General features: G+C 37.1%; 1 protein-coding gene and 1 long non-coding RNA gene across 7 annotated transcripts in view; both read right to left on the bottom strand.

The window, feature by feature from the left end:
• The window catches only part of LOC126828382 (trichohyalin), a 183,168-nt gene extending 169,859 nt beyond the window's left edge, over window positions 1-13,309 (bottom strand). For 5 of the 6 annotated variants that reach the window (XR_008788841.1, XR_008788840.1, XM_056102459.1 and 2 more), the window contains exon 1: window positions 13,198-13,303. Coding sequence is in view for 3 of the 6 variants with exons in the window: in XM_056102459.1 (XP_055958434.1) it covers window positions 13,198-13,266 (69 nt within the window). In the remaining 3 variants the exon portion in view is untranslated. Of the gene's footprint in view, window positions 1-13,197 lie in introns of all 6 variants that reach the window. The other variant, XR_008788842.1, reaches the window with a different exon arrangement.
• Window positions 1,273-9,699, bottom strand: LOC130013632 (uncharacterized). The gene is made up of 3 exons (XR_008788843.1): window positions 9,404-9,699; window positions 3,837-3,931; window positions 1,273-1,737 (listed from the first exon to the last, which is right to left on the bottom strand). It is a non-coding gene; the product is annotated as an uncharacterized LOC130013632 (long non-coding RNA).
• Window positions 13,310-15,492: the final 2,183 nt, after the last annotated feature.

Genomic DNA, 15,492 nt, shown 5'->3' with positions numbered 1-15,492 from the left:
TTATGGAATTCATTACCTGACTGTTTAAAATATTGTAAATCATATTATTCATTTCGAAGGCGATTATTTAAATTTGTAACTACGTGGAGACCTAGTACCCAGCGGGCACAGAACGTTGTGACAACGTTTTTCAGAGGTTGTATCACAACGTCTGAAATAAGTCAGCTGTAGGTTGTTTTGCAACAAACTCTTACGTTGTGACAACGTTGTACGGACGTCAAAGCAACATTGTCACAACGTTGTGTGGTGGTTGACGAAAAGTTGTGTGGTGGTTGACGAAAAGTTGTGACAACGTTGTACGGACGTCAAAGCAACATTGTCACAACGTTGTGTGGTGGTTGACGAAAAGTTGTGACAACGTTGTACGGACGTCAAAGCAACATTGTCACAACGTTGTGTGGTGGTTGACGAAAAGTTGTGACAACGTTGTACGGACGTTCAAGCAGCATTGTCACAACATTGTGTGGTGGTTGACGAAAAGTTGTCACGACGTCAGAATTTGTTGTTTTGCAACGTTGTGTGGTGGTTGGCGAAAAGTTGTCACGACGTCAGAATTTGTTGTTTTGAGGTTGTATAAAACCCAGTATAAGCCCCATCCGAACTCCCTACAGTTCTGCCCCTACTGGACTAACGAAGACGGGAATAGGCGGCCGGGCAGAATGGAAGTTAAATTAGGTGTGTGTGCGGGGAAGGGGGGGGGCTTAAATGCCCGACAGATTTGGGCCACGGTTTTGACATAGTGAAACGATACGCGAAGTTTCAACACTCTCACTCAATTAGAATCAAAGTTATTGTGTCCCATCACAACCAATCTAATTGCTTCTTTCTGAATAAAATCAGTATCAATTAATAGGACAGTACGTAGTTTCAAAACATTCAATTCAAACGATTATATTACAGACAATATTAATGCTAGAGTCATATAACTTTGCAGTAATGGGTAAAGGTAATAGAATCTGATCATTAAATTTTAAGTAATGGTCATGTAATGAGTAATGGAAGATTTCAAAAGTAATGAGTAATGGAAATGTAATTAATTACATTCCGAAAATCATGTAATGGTCAATTACATTTCAATTACATTTAATGGCGCATTCTTTGAATGGCATTTAGTAATTAGAACATAATCAAATAACGCACTTTTATGGAATAACAATTACTATGGTTTATTTCACTGCAACGTTTCAACAAGATTTTACAAGTCGTTTTCAAGCATATATACACAAATAAATAAAATGAGAAAGATATGAATATATATATAAACATCAGTGCGAACTATCCAATGGTATGCATGTCTTTAAATCTGATTGATTAAATGCTAAATTAGCACTAATCTTTAAATAGTAATAAAATGTAATTATTTACTTTCAATGTAATGGGTAATGAATGATATTGCTAAAAATGAGAAAGTAATTTTAATGCAATTGGTACTGTAATAATAATAATAATTTATTATTTATAATGCGCCTATTACCAATATAAAACACTCAATGCTCAATGGCGCAGTTAACATTTTGTGGACATCACACATAGAAAATAAAATAAAATTAAATGGATGATAAAAGAACTTAAAATGGCTTATAAAGATTATAATAAAATATGACATGTAATAAACAAATTTAAACTGTACATGTACTTAATTGGTCCCTCTTCTGTCCGGCTCATATTTTAGATGAGCCGAAACTGCTGTTATTATCTCGGCTTCATTGCAGCTCGGCTGACTGATCATTACACTATCTGAAGAATACAAAAAACTGTATATTTACTCTGTCAAATTTTGTAAATTATATAATTCAGTCCGATCAAAAAGGTGGTCCTGAAGCTGTAACAGATAATTCTGCATCCCATGAATTATGGACCAAAGGTGGCTTATTGGGTAAAACGCTGGCTCGCTTGTCTGAAGGTCGCATTTTCGATCCCTACATTTGCCGAGAAAGTTCAGTAGGCCTGACAAGGACAACTGTTAGTCGTTTGGATGGTATGAAAAACCGAGGCCTCGTGTACACATTGACGTGCAAGTAAAAGATCTCTTGGCAGTTGGAATTCGATATAAGAGTAGGCCATAGTGCCGCTGCCCGGGCAAATTTTTCCTTCATTGCACGCGGTATAGCGCATGCCCATCTTCATTAGCCTAGTCTGAGCAGAACAGTAGGACGTTAAACCCCATATGAATTATATTATATATGACCCAATAACACATTCTATATGAGACATCGCTTGTGTTATTACTTTCATATTCTCCATAAATTTGTACGTGTAAGAAAGGCATGGGTGTTAAATTACAAAAAAGATAGGTTGCCAGGCAACGAAACATACGCCCACAGCAGCTAAATCGTCCGGGCGGTCAAGAGTTGTCGCATATTTTTACTTTTTTCGGTAATGAAACATTTATAATACACTAAAATCTGATTAAGAGCAACAACTCAGAAAACCATTAGAATTTGTTTGGTTTTTATAAAGTTCTGCCCCATGCTAACGTTTTGTATACAAAACTTTTAATACTGTATCATGGATTTAGCTGTCCAAGTCATAAAGATAGGTTGCCAGGCAACGAAACATACGCCCACAGTAGCTAAATCGTCCAGGCAGTCAACAACAGTTGTCACATATTTTTACTTTTTTCGGTAATGAAACATTTATAATACACTAAAATCTGATTAAGAGCAACAACTCAGAAAACCATTAGAATTTGTTAGGTTTTTATAAAGTTCTGCCCCATGCTAACGTTTTGTATACAAAACTTTTAATACTGTATCATGGATTTAGCTGTTTCAAGTCATAAAAATTCATTGAAAATCAATATACTTGTTCGCCTCAAGATCTTAAACTCTGTGTATCAATCTGGAGTCAATCGGATATTAACTTTGGCCTCTAGAGCGTCCCCAAGATTTTTCAAAGTGATCAAGGGCCATAACTTTGGCAGTAATTATCAGAAATCTTTGAAAATCAATAGGATTCTTCGCCTCGTGACCTCAAACACTGTGTATAAATTTAAAGTAAATGAGATTAACTTTAGCCTTTAGAGCATCCACAAGGTTTTTTGAAGTGATCAAGGGCCATAACTCTGGAAGTAATTATCACTGAAAATGAATAGACTTCTTCGTCTCATGACCTTAAACACTGTGTATAAATTTAAAGTCAATCGGATATTAACTTTAGACTCTAGAGCGTCCACAAGATTTTTCAAAGTGATCAAGGGCCATAACTCTGGCAGTAATTATCGTAAATTGCTGAAAATCAATAGGCTTTTTCGTCTCATGACCTTAAACACTGCGTATAAATTTAAAGTCAATCGGATATTAACTTTGGCCTCTAGAGCGTCCACAAGATATTTTGAAGTGATCAAGGGCCATAACTCTGGCAGTAATTATCGGAAATCGCCGAAAATCAATAGGCTTCTTCGTCTCATGACCTTAAACACTGTGTATAAATTTAAAGTCAATCGGATATTAAGTTTGGCCTCTAGAGCGTCCACAAGATTTTTTGAAGTGACCAAGGACCATAACTCTGGCAGTAATTATCGGAAATCGCTGAAAATCAATAGGCTTCTTCGTCTCATGACCTTAAACACTGTGTATAAATTTAAAGTCAATCGGATATTAACTTTGGCCTCTAGAGCGTCCCCAAGATTTTTTGAAGTGATCAAGCAATTGTGGACGCCGGACCGACGGACGAACGGACGGGGGCGAGGACAATATACGACCACATTTCAATGTCGGCGTATAAAAAGATCAACACTCATCGATGAAGTAATAAAAACTCGTGTATGCCCATACCATGTTTGATTATCAGATATTTAAGGATATGTTCGTAAATTGAGTATGATAAAAACAAACCTCGGACAACTTTGTAAATTTCTAAGTCCATTATGGACCGCCTCCCTTTATTTCCCTTTAAATTAAATTGGGCCATTAGGGAATTAGACATCAACCTGTTAAAATAAAAAGACATACTGTTTATGCGTTTGACAATACCACGAATTTTGACTTTCCATTCCTTGACACCTAGATATGGACATAAATGGGTTGCAACGCATATAATAATGTAATATGTTTGTATATTAACTGATTTACATTTAATCGTTTCTGTTTTTACTGTAATGTCTAATCAGTTATGTTCGGCGAAATACGCGAAGAGAGAGAGAGAAATGGGGTTTAACGTCCACTTGACACAAACTTGGTCATTTCGGGACTAACACATGGTTCAATTTTATTTCAATAATTCGCTAGCGCATAGGGGTCTTTTTAGCAGTGGGAGGAAACCGGAGGACCCGGAGAAAACCCACCAGGTTAGACAGGCGACCAAACTCCTTGTCACGTACAACCGGGGAATCGAAACCCCGCCAGTTGACTCAATGACAGACCGTATGATACAGCGTGCGCGTGCTAACCATTCGGCCATCCAACCCCCCATACGCGAAGAGTCCAAATTGAATGCCAGTCTTTGGCGTCTGGTTATTCAAGTTTACACCCGCATATAGTATTCTCTTGGGTATATTTAACTTCATTCTTCGAGTCTCTCTATTACAAATGAAATTTGAAAGCATTCTTGCGCGCGATTCGTGTGGCAATTTCAAAACTTTAACTTTGTGTTAAATATTGGACATTAGAAGCCCATCTTTTCACGGTTACAACATTGATGTTGGGTTTAATTAAACAATGAGTCCCATGGTTGCAATGTCGAAGACTGTGGATGATATTGAGTTAGAGACTTGACTCCTTTAAGACGAAGACGATTGGAAAACGAATGTACGATTATTTTATCAATTTGTTTTCAAAAGAAAGAATACGACTTTAAACTGGTAACCACCAATGCTCATCAGATGGGTTACCTATAGCTATAACATGAAATAAATGAAACACATCTAGTATATTATTATATTTCAATCACTGTAATATTTACAATCAATGTCAGTTCAATTATGCAGGTGTATGCTCATGGATATTGATGTTGTACATTTAATAATAAAATTACCCTTCACTTGAATTAAATCTAAAACCCACAAGCATGTAATTAAAGAGCTGTGGTGTTAACAGTCGCACTAGCCCGGCATTATATCCACCTGTCCGTAGATCGACAAAGTACAAGATTTAATTTTCAGAGCATATATGTTTTGTTGCGTGTCAACCTATCTTTTTAATTAAGATCGTAGACTTGGTTGCCTAATAATTAAGATGTATACAGCGACTTGGTTAACCGTTCATCGGTTACTACTGGTGAAACGGTTAAAAAAATTACAAACCGATATTCGTTTTCATATCATATTTGACATTCAAAACCAGGAATGGTAGCCAAAATGTTTTCATTCACTAAAGACTATATAAATAGTTCATACAGCACAAAGTTCATATAGCATTTGTCATTTGTAATATATCACGGGAAATTAATGTCTTATTAATTCCCGCTCGAAGTTTTGTACACGTTACATTATTATTAACACTCCCTGCAAAGCTTGGGGTAGTATCAACTTATCTAAACAATTCATGAAATTGGTAACCCTATAAATTTAAAGATAATAGATAATGGGAAAGTCCATTATACAATACTATAAATATTGAAATGGCCCCTTCCAATTCCAGACATAGATTGAAATAGCTCTTTCCAAATCCAGACATAGCAAATGACCAAAAACTAAATGATTAAAATGCAATACAATTATAAAATAAAAACACTAAAGTTTCAGAACTAAAATAAATCATTTAAGAGATAATAAAACATATTTAAAATACTCAATTTACTTTGCAAGGAGGGTTCAATAATGAAATGACAATAGAAGTTCGACTACGTGGAAATGGCACCAGTAGAAAATAATCTACAATTACCGAAACAATTAATTCTTTTATATCATAATTATTTCTAAATGGACACAAAATATTAATTAATCGTAACATACCTAATTCTCAACTGTTACGCCTTCTAGCAACTTATAAAACGTGACAGTTTATCACAGCTCTATAAAAGCAGCCATGCAGGTTTGGCTGGGATTCCTTTTTGGCGGCAAGATGTTTAAATTTGATTGGGCCAACTGTCAACCTTGGGTGTGTTTTAAAATAAGATATGTATAAGATAATTAATCTTGACCTTTATTGGGTTTTTTTTATATACCGGTACATTAAATATAGATATTTTGCAATTAAGTTAAGAACGTAATTAAGTTTTAAAGGTGTAATAAACGTTTAATAAATGTTTTTTAAAAAATATTTTTTTTCAAATGGCGTGTATAGGTAATTGTTACCTATTCATTGCGGGTTCTTTATAAACGGTTCATAAACGTTTAAAAAAATCATATTTACGGTACTACGTTTTAATGGAAAATTTTGTAAGAAAACATCAATTATGAACGTTATCTAAACATATTATATTAAACATTTTTATCAATATTTATCGAAAACTTCTGAAAAACTTACACTTAAAACATTTAAAAAACGTTTAATAAATATTTTTTTTTTTACATAACCTTTTAGAAACAAGAAAAATAACAAAAACAAAAACAAAAAACGTTTTTGAAATATTTTGTGCTTGCTGGGATTCACTTAGAACTGTAATGAATTAAATAATGGCCAGGTTTCACACTTATATATAATGAGCGCCATGGAAAACGCATCACTTAGTTTTTCGTATAACAAAATGATCCTGTAAACATATCTTATTTATTTTGCTTCTTATTGTGAACAATATTCAAATGGGAACACATCAATAACAACACATTTGTACACTTATGGATGTTTAATCTGTAATCAACGGTACAAAGTCAGAGGGGTCAAAACCAAAAGTACGACACAGATGTCAGTAGCGCGTGTGTCCTCCACGGGCTTTTACGCACGCTGTGCAGCGACGTCGCATGGAATTAACCAATGTTTGAAAGAAGGCTTGGGGCAAATTGTTCCATTCTTGGACAAGAGCAGCTTCTAAAGCAGCAATGGTGTGCATCTGTGGTCTCCGATACAGACGGCGTCCAATCTCATCCCAGACATGTTCTATTGGTGCCATGTCCGGAGACATGGCTGGCCAGTTCAAGACATTGATGTTGTTAGCAGCCAGGAAGTCCATACTAAAACGGGCGGTATGCGAACGTGCATTATCCTGTTGGAAGTGCTGAAGTTGTGGGTGCGCTCGAAACATCGGAACAACAATTGGTTGCAAGACATCATCACGGTAGGCTACAGCATTAACGCGACCCCTGCAAATGTGTAGGGCGGTCCGGTGATGAAATGTGTTGCCTCCCCACATCATTACACTTCCCCCACCCCATCGATTCGTTTCGAAGACGCAGCAGTCTGCAAGACGTTCCTCAAGACGTCTCCACACACGTTGACGGCCATCAGCGTGATAAAGATGAAAGCGACTCCCATCACTGAAGAGCACACTTTGCCAGTCTACTCTTCTCCATGCCTGGTGTGTCCTTGAGCCCATATCAAACGCCGCTGACGGTGATGATCCCTAAGGATAGCTCCAACATAAGGTCGTCGTCGAGTCCTACTTCTCTTAGACGACGTCTTACGGTGTTGGCACTTACTGGTCCTTTTCTTTCGACGACTGCCGCACATGCTTGAGTCGCTGGGCAGAATCTGTCACGCAGATGAGTGACCCGGATGTAGCGGTCTTGAGCCTGGGTTGTAACGCGTTGTGGACCAGGACGTTGACGGTCACGCGTTGATCCAGTAACTCGAATACGTTCCACCAACCTTACAGTAGTGGACTGATGACAATTGAGGTGTCTGGCAATAATAGCACGCGTAGACATGCCAGCCCTGGACATTCCCATGGCTTCATTCCGTTGATTTTCAGTAAGTCTCGGCATCTCTAGCTCGATTCCTTCACACGTCCAACAACAAATTACGACAAATTCACGTTTCACAGTTCATGTACAGCACATTAAGTTGAAAACATGCTTTTAAAGGGCTCACACACAATGCTGCAGGTGAATATTGGGTTTTTCATGTGCATCTCATGCAATTTTTTTTTGTGCACACGGGCCGAATTGTTTTGCGTTTGGGAGCATTGTGTGAAACAATAGTTCATAGTATTGCATAATATTATACATACAAAACCAACTAGTAATAAAATATTTGGGAAAAAAAGTGATGCGTTTTCCATGGCGCTCAGTAATATAACGGTATCTACTTAAAATGATCATTTGAATACTTAAAAGAGATTGAATTGATTTCATTATTCTTTTATTATTATTTCTTTTTTTTATACCGGAATAGTATTATTAAATTTACATTAGCACTATTAGATGTCGATCTACGGCTGTTTTTATTAATAATTTGTTTAGTGAAGCCGAATGATAAAAATTGCGTTAAGTCTACGTCGATCGAGATTTTGCCGTGGGTAACAAAACTCCGTCAAATCAAATAGCCCAGTGACGTGTAGAATAGATCAAATGGCTTGCTATGTGTCGCAAATTATTCGTTTAACGGCAATGTATATGAGTAATATGAAAAAACTAATGATGAGAGATTTAATTTAGTTAGATCTACTTGCGCAACACATCAACGCAAATGTCTAGCCTAGACAAGTGCAGATCACGTCGGTTCTAAATTCTACGTCGCTTGGCCTAGACTCGTGTATTCTGAGCGGACTGACACAATCATGCAGCTGGTCCAGCTAGTTTTAAAAGTTAAAGCAAGAATTTCATATTTTTTAAGAAAGTCAAAACATAATTATTTCTATATCTTTTGCTCAATAGGCTGTCAACTCAATATTATAGGATCATAGGTATCATTATGGCACTTATAAAATCATTCACACCGGAAATAATAACACAATTACCACCTTTGTTGTTCTACCCCCCCCCCCCCCCATGGAAAAACTATCTGCCAACATTTGAATTAGAAGTTGAAAATGATATTTTGGCCAATTTCTCAACTGGCAATAGTGAATTATAGGAATAATAGGATTATTCTGTAACAAGGTAGGACTGTTTATAGATACCATCTATTTTAAAGCTTTACTTTAATACATTTTAAAAATATAACTTAAAAATATGAAATTCACTCGGCACAGCTGCAGTCTGAGTGTGTTTTGAAATGAACGTCGCCACTTACATCGCGGTAGTCAACAAAGTCCAAACCTACATTGCCGGTAATCAAATTCGAGGGGCTTTCATATTCAACTTAATAATAATAGTCTCTGTTACTACATGATGTATGTATAGGTGCGCGTGTTTTACATACATGTAAATATAGTTGGTGTTTTTGTTGTTTTATAGCCATTGATAATGCTGTTGCGTAGGTAGCCTAATGTTTTGTTTGTATTTGTATGCTGTCTCTAATAGCCTAATGGGGTGTTAAGATACAATATAATTTTATCTGATCTTATATTAGCCTTAGAAGAAGCAATTGACGATTTTTATATCCCTTCCACATACCCGGTTGAGAGTTAAAATAATAGAACTTACCTTCGGCACGAACCAAAAAACCAATATGGCGTCCCAGAAGCATCTTTCGCGGCAACATTTAGAGTCACGTTATCAGTTTCCGCGGGAAAAAAAACCGCTAGTGTTACCAGATAATTTACTGAAGAATTAACCGGAATATTTGTCAGCTTCTAGTTGTTTTACAATAAGCCTTAAATAAAATGTATTATAGTTTGTATTGTGTTATTAAATCTCGATCTACGTCGTTAACCAATACAACTGTACCCAAGATCATACGTCAATTTCTATAGATAAGCGCATTGCAATTCCTGTTTTATGCACTGAATTTGTGTAGCAAACGCTGCACACTACACAATATGCATTAATCACCATTTTCTGTGTTTTGTGTTATTATTTCAATTGATAAACACCGGATGTAAAAACAGCGACATTTAGGTGCGGGAGAGGCATCTCGTTTAAAGTTCATAATACATTTTTATAATACTTGACGGACGCAAACGCCTTTTCTTGCTTTCCCAACCCGTGTGCTCAGCAACATGAAAGCAAGCCAGTATTGCCTATTTAGTACACCAATAACTTTAATGCATTAAAGGAAATTATGATTTCCGAAAAATTATAAAACAAATAACTGACCGATGTCGCACACCGCCGAGTGGGACCCGACGAAATGTTTCAATCCGCGATCAATGCAGTACAAATTCGCCGTGTTCAATGACAAGAAAGTGAAAATGTTTTATTATACTTAACAATCATCGAATTTGGGGATCTTTATTTGACTGACAAGAAAGCAAAATATTTTCTTCCAAATAACATTCTGAAAGTTCCGCTTTCACTTTCTCTCGGGATTTTGAATGTGACTTTTTACCTAAATGGCTGCCGGGAACAGGGAATGTCAGGCAATGTCATGACCTTGATTCAGGTTACAACCCCAAAATTGACCTTGCGGGTGCGGGTCACGACTTTGACCTTGAGATTTATTCGTGATATCTGGGTTGTTCATGAAGTTTTGGGACTTTTTCGATCCCAAGGTCAAGGGTCAGGTCAAAGGTCAAGGCCCCATTCGAAAGGTCAATGAGTTGCCTATCCATGGTCATGACCTTTGATTTGCCGCGCAGACCAGGGGCCCCACCATGTGCCCGGGAGCATCGAACTCAGTAGATATTTTGGTGACCTTGACCCTTTCTGATGACCTTGACCTACCGGGGTCATGTGGACCAAGATGACATTTTGGAAGGTCAAGGTCCAGTGGTCCTGACTTTATTAGATGGGCCCCTAGGGTTCAAAAACCAAAATACTTCCGGGGCCCCTAGCGGGTCAAGGTCACGACTTTTGGTTGGCGATTTTAAAAAATGAAGAACACATGTTGGGTCAGTCTATCGGGTCACCAAACCCCGGGGCGATCGGATGACATTTTTGGGGTAAATTTCCCTAGAAAGTGAAATAGCCGAGCATTACAGCGGTGTGGTCTAAGGGCAGATAACTCGCCCATCCCAAATCGGATCCGACGACCTTGAGGTCGTGGCTATTTAAACTAAATTGACCCCTGGGAGTCTCGTGGTGACCTTGGTTTGACAATCAGAGGTCAAGGTTCGAACTGCTATATATGACGTTTCGATAACGTTATGACAATGTTGTGACAACGTTTTAACAACGTTGTGACAACAACCTGTATATGAAGTTTTGATAACGTTGTGACAACGTTGTGACAACAACCTGTATATGACGTTTTGATAACGTTTTAAAGACGTTGTGACAACGTTGTGACCACGTTGTAACAACGCCGTGACAACAACCTGTATATGACGTTTTGATAACGTTGTGGCAACGTTGTGACAACAACCTGTATATGACGTTTTGATAACGTTTTGAAGACGTTGTGACAACGTTGTGACCACGTTGTAACAAAGCCGTGACAACAACCTGTATATGACGTTTTGATAACGTTGTGACAACAACCTGTATATGACGTTTGAATAACGTTTTGATGACGTTGTGACAACGTTGTGACAACAACCTGTATATGACGTTTTGATAACGTTTTGAAGACGTTGTTACAACGTTGTGACAACGTTGTAACAACGTTGTAACAACGCCGTGACGACAACCTGTATATGACGTTTTGATAACGTTGTGACAACGTTGTGACAACAACCTGTATATGACGTTAGAATAACGTCTTGATGACGTTGTGACAATGTTGTGACAACGTTGTGACAACAACCTGTATATGACGTTTTGATAACGTTTTGATGACGTTGTGACAACGTTGTGTCAACAACCTGTATATGACGTAAATACAACGTCGAATATTGGTCGAAAACACGTTGTACAACGTCACGACCAATATTGACGTTGTCACAATGTTGTAACAACGTTGCGTGCCCGCTGGGTATAGTCTTCTATATAGTAGTACTTATATACATTGGGAGCGCCCAGAAGAAATATATTATGGTCATTTCCATTAATTAATTTGTCTATTTACATGTACCATAAGCATAATATTAGATGATAATTAATATATGATTCGTGTGTGACAACTTTATTATATTGTGATTGTAATTAATATTTTCAATTGTGATTTTGTTAATATTCTTTTGTAAATATTGCTCTTCTATTTTCAAATTTCATTGTTCACTTCTTTAACTTCTGTTATAAAGGGCAAAATGTAAGACAGGCCTCCTGGCCTAATTTTCAACCCTTTGAAAATAAAGTTATTATTATTATTATTATTATTAAGAAACAAACTGGAAGTGAGATCGGCTAACCTTTAGTTTCCAGGTCATAAGCCTCCATGTCCGTCACATTTATTTCAAATTAAATAATTTAATTATTTCGGTATTTTTGTAACCGGAGTTCAGCTTTAACTTTAGCCTCTAGAGCGTCCACAAGATTTTTCAAAGTGATCATGGACCATAACTCTGGCCATAATTATCGAAAATTGCTGAAAATCAATATTCTTCTTTGTCTCTTGACCTTAAACACTGTGTATAGATTTAAATTAAAGTCAATCGGATATTAACTTTAGCCTCTAGAGCGTCCAAAAGCAATTGTGGACACCAGACTGACGACAATATCATGAATATGTATACGACCACATTATAAAAACTATAGCCTCTATTTGAGTATTTGTTGTCTAGTCGTTCGGATTGGACGAAAAACCGAGGTCCCGTGTACACATTGGCGTGCACGTAAAAGATCCCTTGGCAGTTGGAATTCGATATAAGAGTAGGCCGTAGTGCCGCTGTCCGGGCAAAATTTCCCTCATAGCAATTACCACACTGTATGGCGTATGCCCGTCTTCATCATCCCAGGTTAGGAGCAGAACAGTAGGACGTTAAACTCCATTTCATTTCATTTCGAGTATTTATATTTCAAACAGATGCCTTCTCATATCATCTATTTGCAAATTACATACATTCACTTCGTTTCATTGTTAAATCTTGAGTAGTTCTAATTATTAGAGCAGAATACAAAATATTGCCAAGCATTGAGCAAGGACACCACGTGACATAGGCCTACTCAAAATAAAAGTTTTGATTTCACTGGATTTTACATTAATATAGGCCTATTTGTCGTTGGTGCGTTTTGTTCTTCTGTTTTAAAATGGCAAGAACTAGTCAAAATAAAAGTTTTGATTTCACATATTTTGTCGTTGTTTATGTTACGTTTTTAAAACCAAGATGAGAATAACTTAGCCTACTCGTTCAAGCAAAGATAGTTTAGAGGCCTAGATCTACTAACTTGTTCATTGTTTTGTTTTTTTGTTGTTGTTCGTTTTTTTAAAAGTGTATATTTCATTCTGTGCATGTACTTACCTTCATGTTATCAGAGGCCATAGCTGAAGTTATACAAGTATCCTGCCTGAACAAATTACCTTTTGTCATTTGTTTATACCTGTTGGGAAGGTCAACAGTTAGGCAATTCAACATCAAGGACAGATAACTCTAGACATGTTTGGAGGCAGACCACCATTAATTTCCCCATTGACTTCAATGTTAATTCTGGTCTCTTTGCCCATCTCCAACTTTTCCCAAAATATTCGTTGGGCTGAATGCTTTTCACTACAGAGGAACAAATGGTCATGTCTTTGCACTAACATTTGTATGCGGTTGACCACCAAAATTTTGAGATACACAAACTTGAAGAAGCATACTAACCATCGGCTGCCAGGCAGGATATGCCCACATTTTGCAAGAGATGGATCGAGAACAAGCTAAAAACAAATGCGATCTTTTGTACAATCAGGGGCAATAATCCAGAAAGTTCTGGCCTGAAATGTGCAAATATCAAAAGGGACAGATCTTTGGGATATATAAAGATATATTTTAAGTTTCATCAAAATCGGATACAAATTGTGACCTCTAGAGGGTCCACAACCTTTGTATTCCACACTTCTGCGTACAAAGAGCGGCCATTTTGTCGGGCAGTATCATTTCGATTTTCCCGAAATTCGAATTCAACCTTCATTATGGTGGAATGGTGATGTTTTTAAACAGTTTTTTAAAATTGGAAAAAAATTGTGACCTTTAGAGAATCTGCAAGCTAAAAATGCGATTTTTCGAACAATCGCAGGCCTTAATCCAGGAAGTTAAGTTTGGGTATCTGCGATAATCCAAAGGAACATAGATCTTAGTGTGTAATGGAGATATATTCACAAGTTTTTTTTAAATCAGATAAAAATTGTGACCTCTACAGGGACCACAAGCTAAAAACGTGATTTTTTTGTTCAATCAAGGGCCATAATTCAGGAAGTTACGATCCGATATGTGCGAATATTGAAAAGAAACCAATGTCTTTGGGTTATAAACATGTATTTCAAGTTTGATCGATATCAGATCAAAATTGTGACCTCAGTTCCACAACATTGATTTACCAGATGTTTACAATATTTGTGTACGAGGGGCAGACATTTTGTCCTGCAGTTTTAGTCTGATTTTCATGAAATTCAAACTCAGACATTACAGTGTAACAGTGATATATTCGAACGGTTTTTTAAGCGTATAATAATTGTGACCTCTAGAGGGACCACAAGTTAAAAATGGGATTTTTCGTACAATCAAGGGCCATAATTCAGGAAGTTACGATTAGATATGTACGAACCGAGATCTTTGGGTGATAAACCTATATTTCAAGTTTCATTGAAATCGGATAAAAATCGTGACCTGTGGACGGACGGACGGACAGGGGCGACGACAATATACGTCCACATGAAAATGTGGGCATATAAAAACATGTAACTAGTTGCCGTACATATCACCGTAACCAACCTGATAACACTGTTATCCTTCCCCCTCAAATTCATGAATATTCATAGTCTCTATCATCCAGAACCAGCGGCTGCCAGGCAGGATACGCCCACATTTTCGAGAGATGGATAGAGAACAAGCTTAAAAGAAAGTGATTTTTCCTACAATCAAGGGCCATAATTCAGGAAATTACAATTCGATATGCGCAAATATCAAAAGGAACCGAGATCTTTGTGTTATAAACTTACATTTCAAGTTTCAACAAAATTGGATTAAAATTGTGACCTCTATAGGGTCCACAGCCTTGATATACCATATTTTTACGCTATTTGAGAACGAAGGGCAGCCATTTTGTCTGTCAGTTTTGGGCCGATTTTCACGAAATTCGAACTCAGCCGTCCTTAGCGTATAACGGTTATATAATAATACGTTTTTTTAAATTGGATAAAAATTATGACCTCTATAGGGTCCACAAGCTAAAAACGCGATTTTTCGTACAATCAGGGGTCATAATTCAGGAAGTTACGGTCCGATATGCGCGAATATCGAAAGAAACCGAGATCTTTGTGTTATAAACTTACATTTCAAGATTCAACAAAATCGGATAAAAATTGTGACCTCTATAGGGTCCACAACCTTGATATACCATATTTTTTACGCTATTTGAGAACGAACGGCGGCCATTTTGTCTGTCAGTTTTGGGCCGATTTTCACGAAATTCGAACTCAACCGTCCTTAGGGTTTAACGGTGATATTATAATACGTTTTTTTAAATCGGATAAAAATTATGACCTCTATAGGGTCCACAAGCCTAAAAACGCATTTTTACGTACAATCAGGGGCCATAATTCAGGAAGTTACGGT

This window comes from Patella vulgata, chromosome 7 (assembly GCF_932274485.2).
Source record: "Patella vulgata chromosome 7, xgPatVulg1.2, whole genome shotgun sequence".
In the NCBI taxonomy this organism is placed as follows: domain Eukaryota; kingdom Metazoa; phylum Mollusca; class Gastropoda; family Patellidae; genus Patella; species Patella vulgata.
The sequence above is the reverse complement of the archived record's forward strand: the minus strand, read 5'-3'. Positions and strand labels throughout refer to the sequence as shown.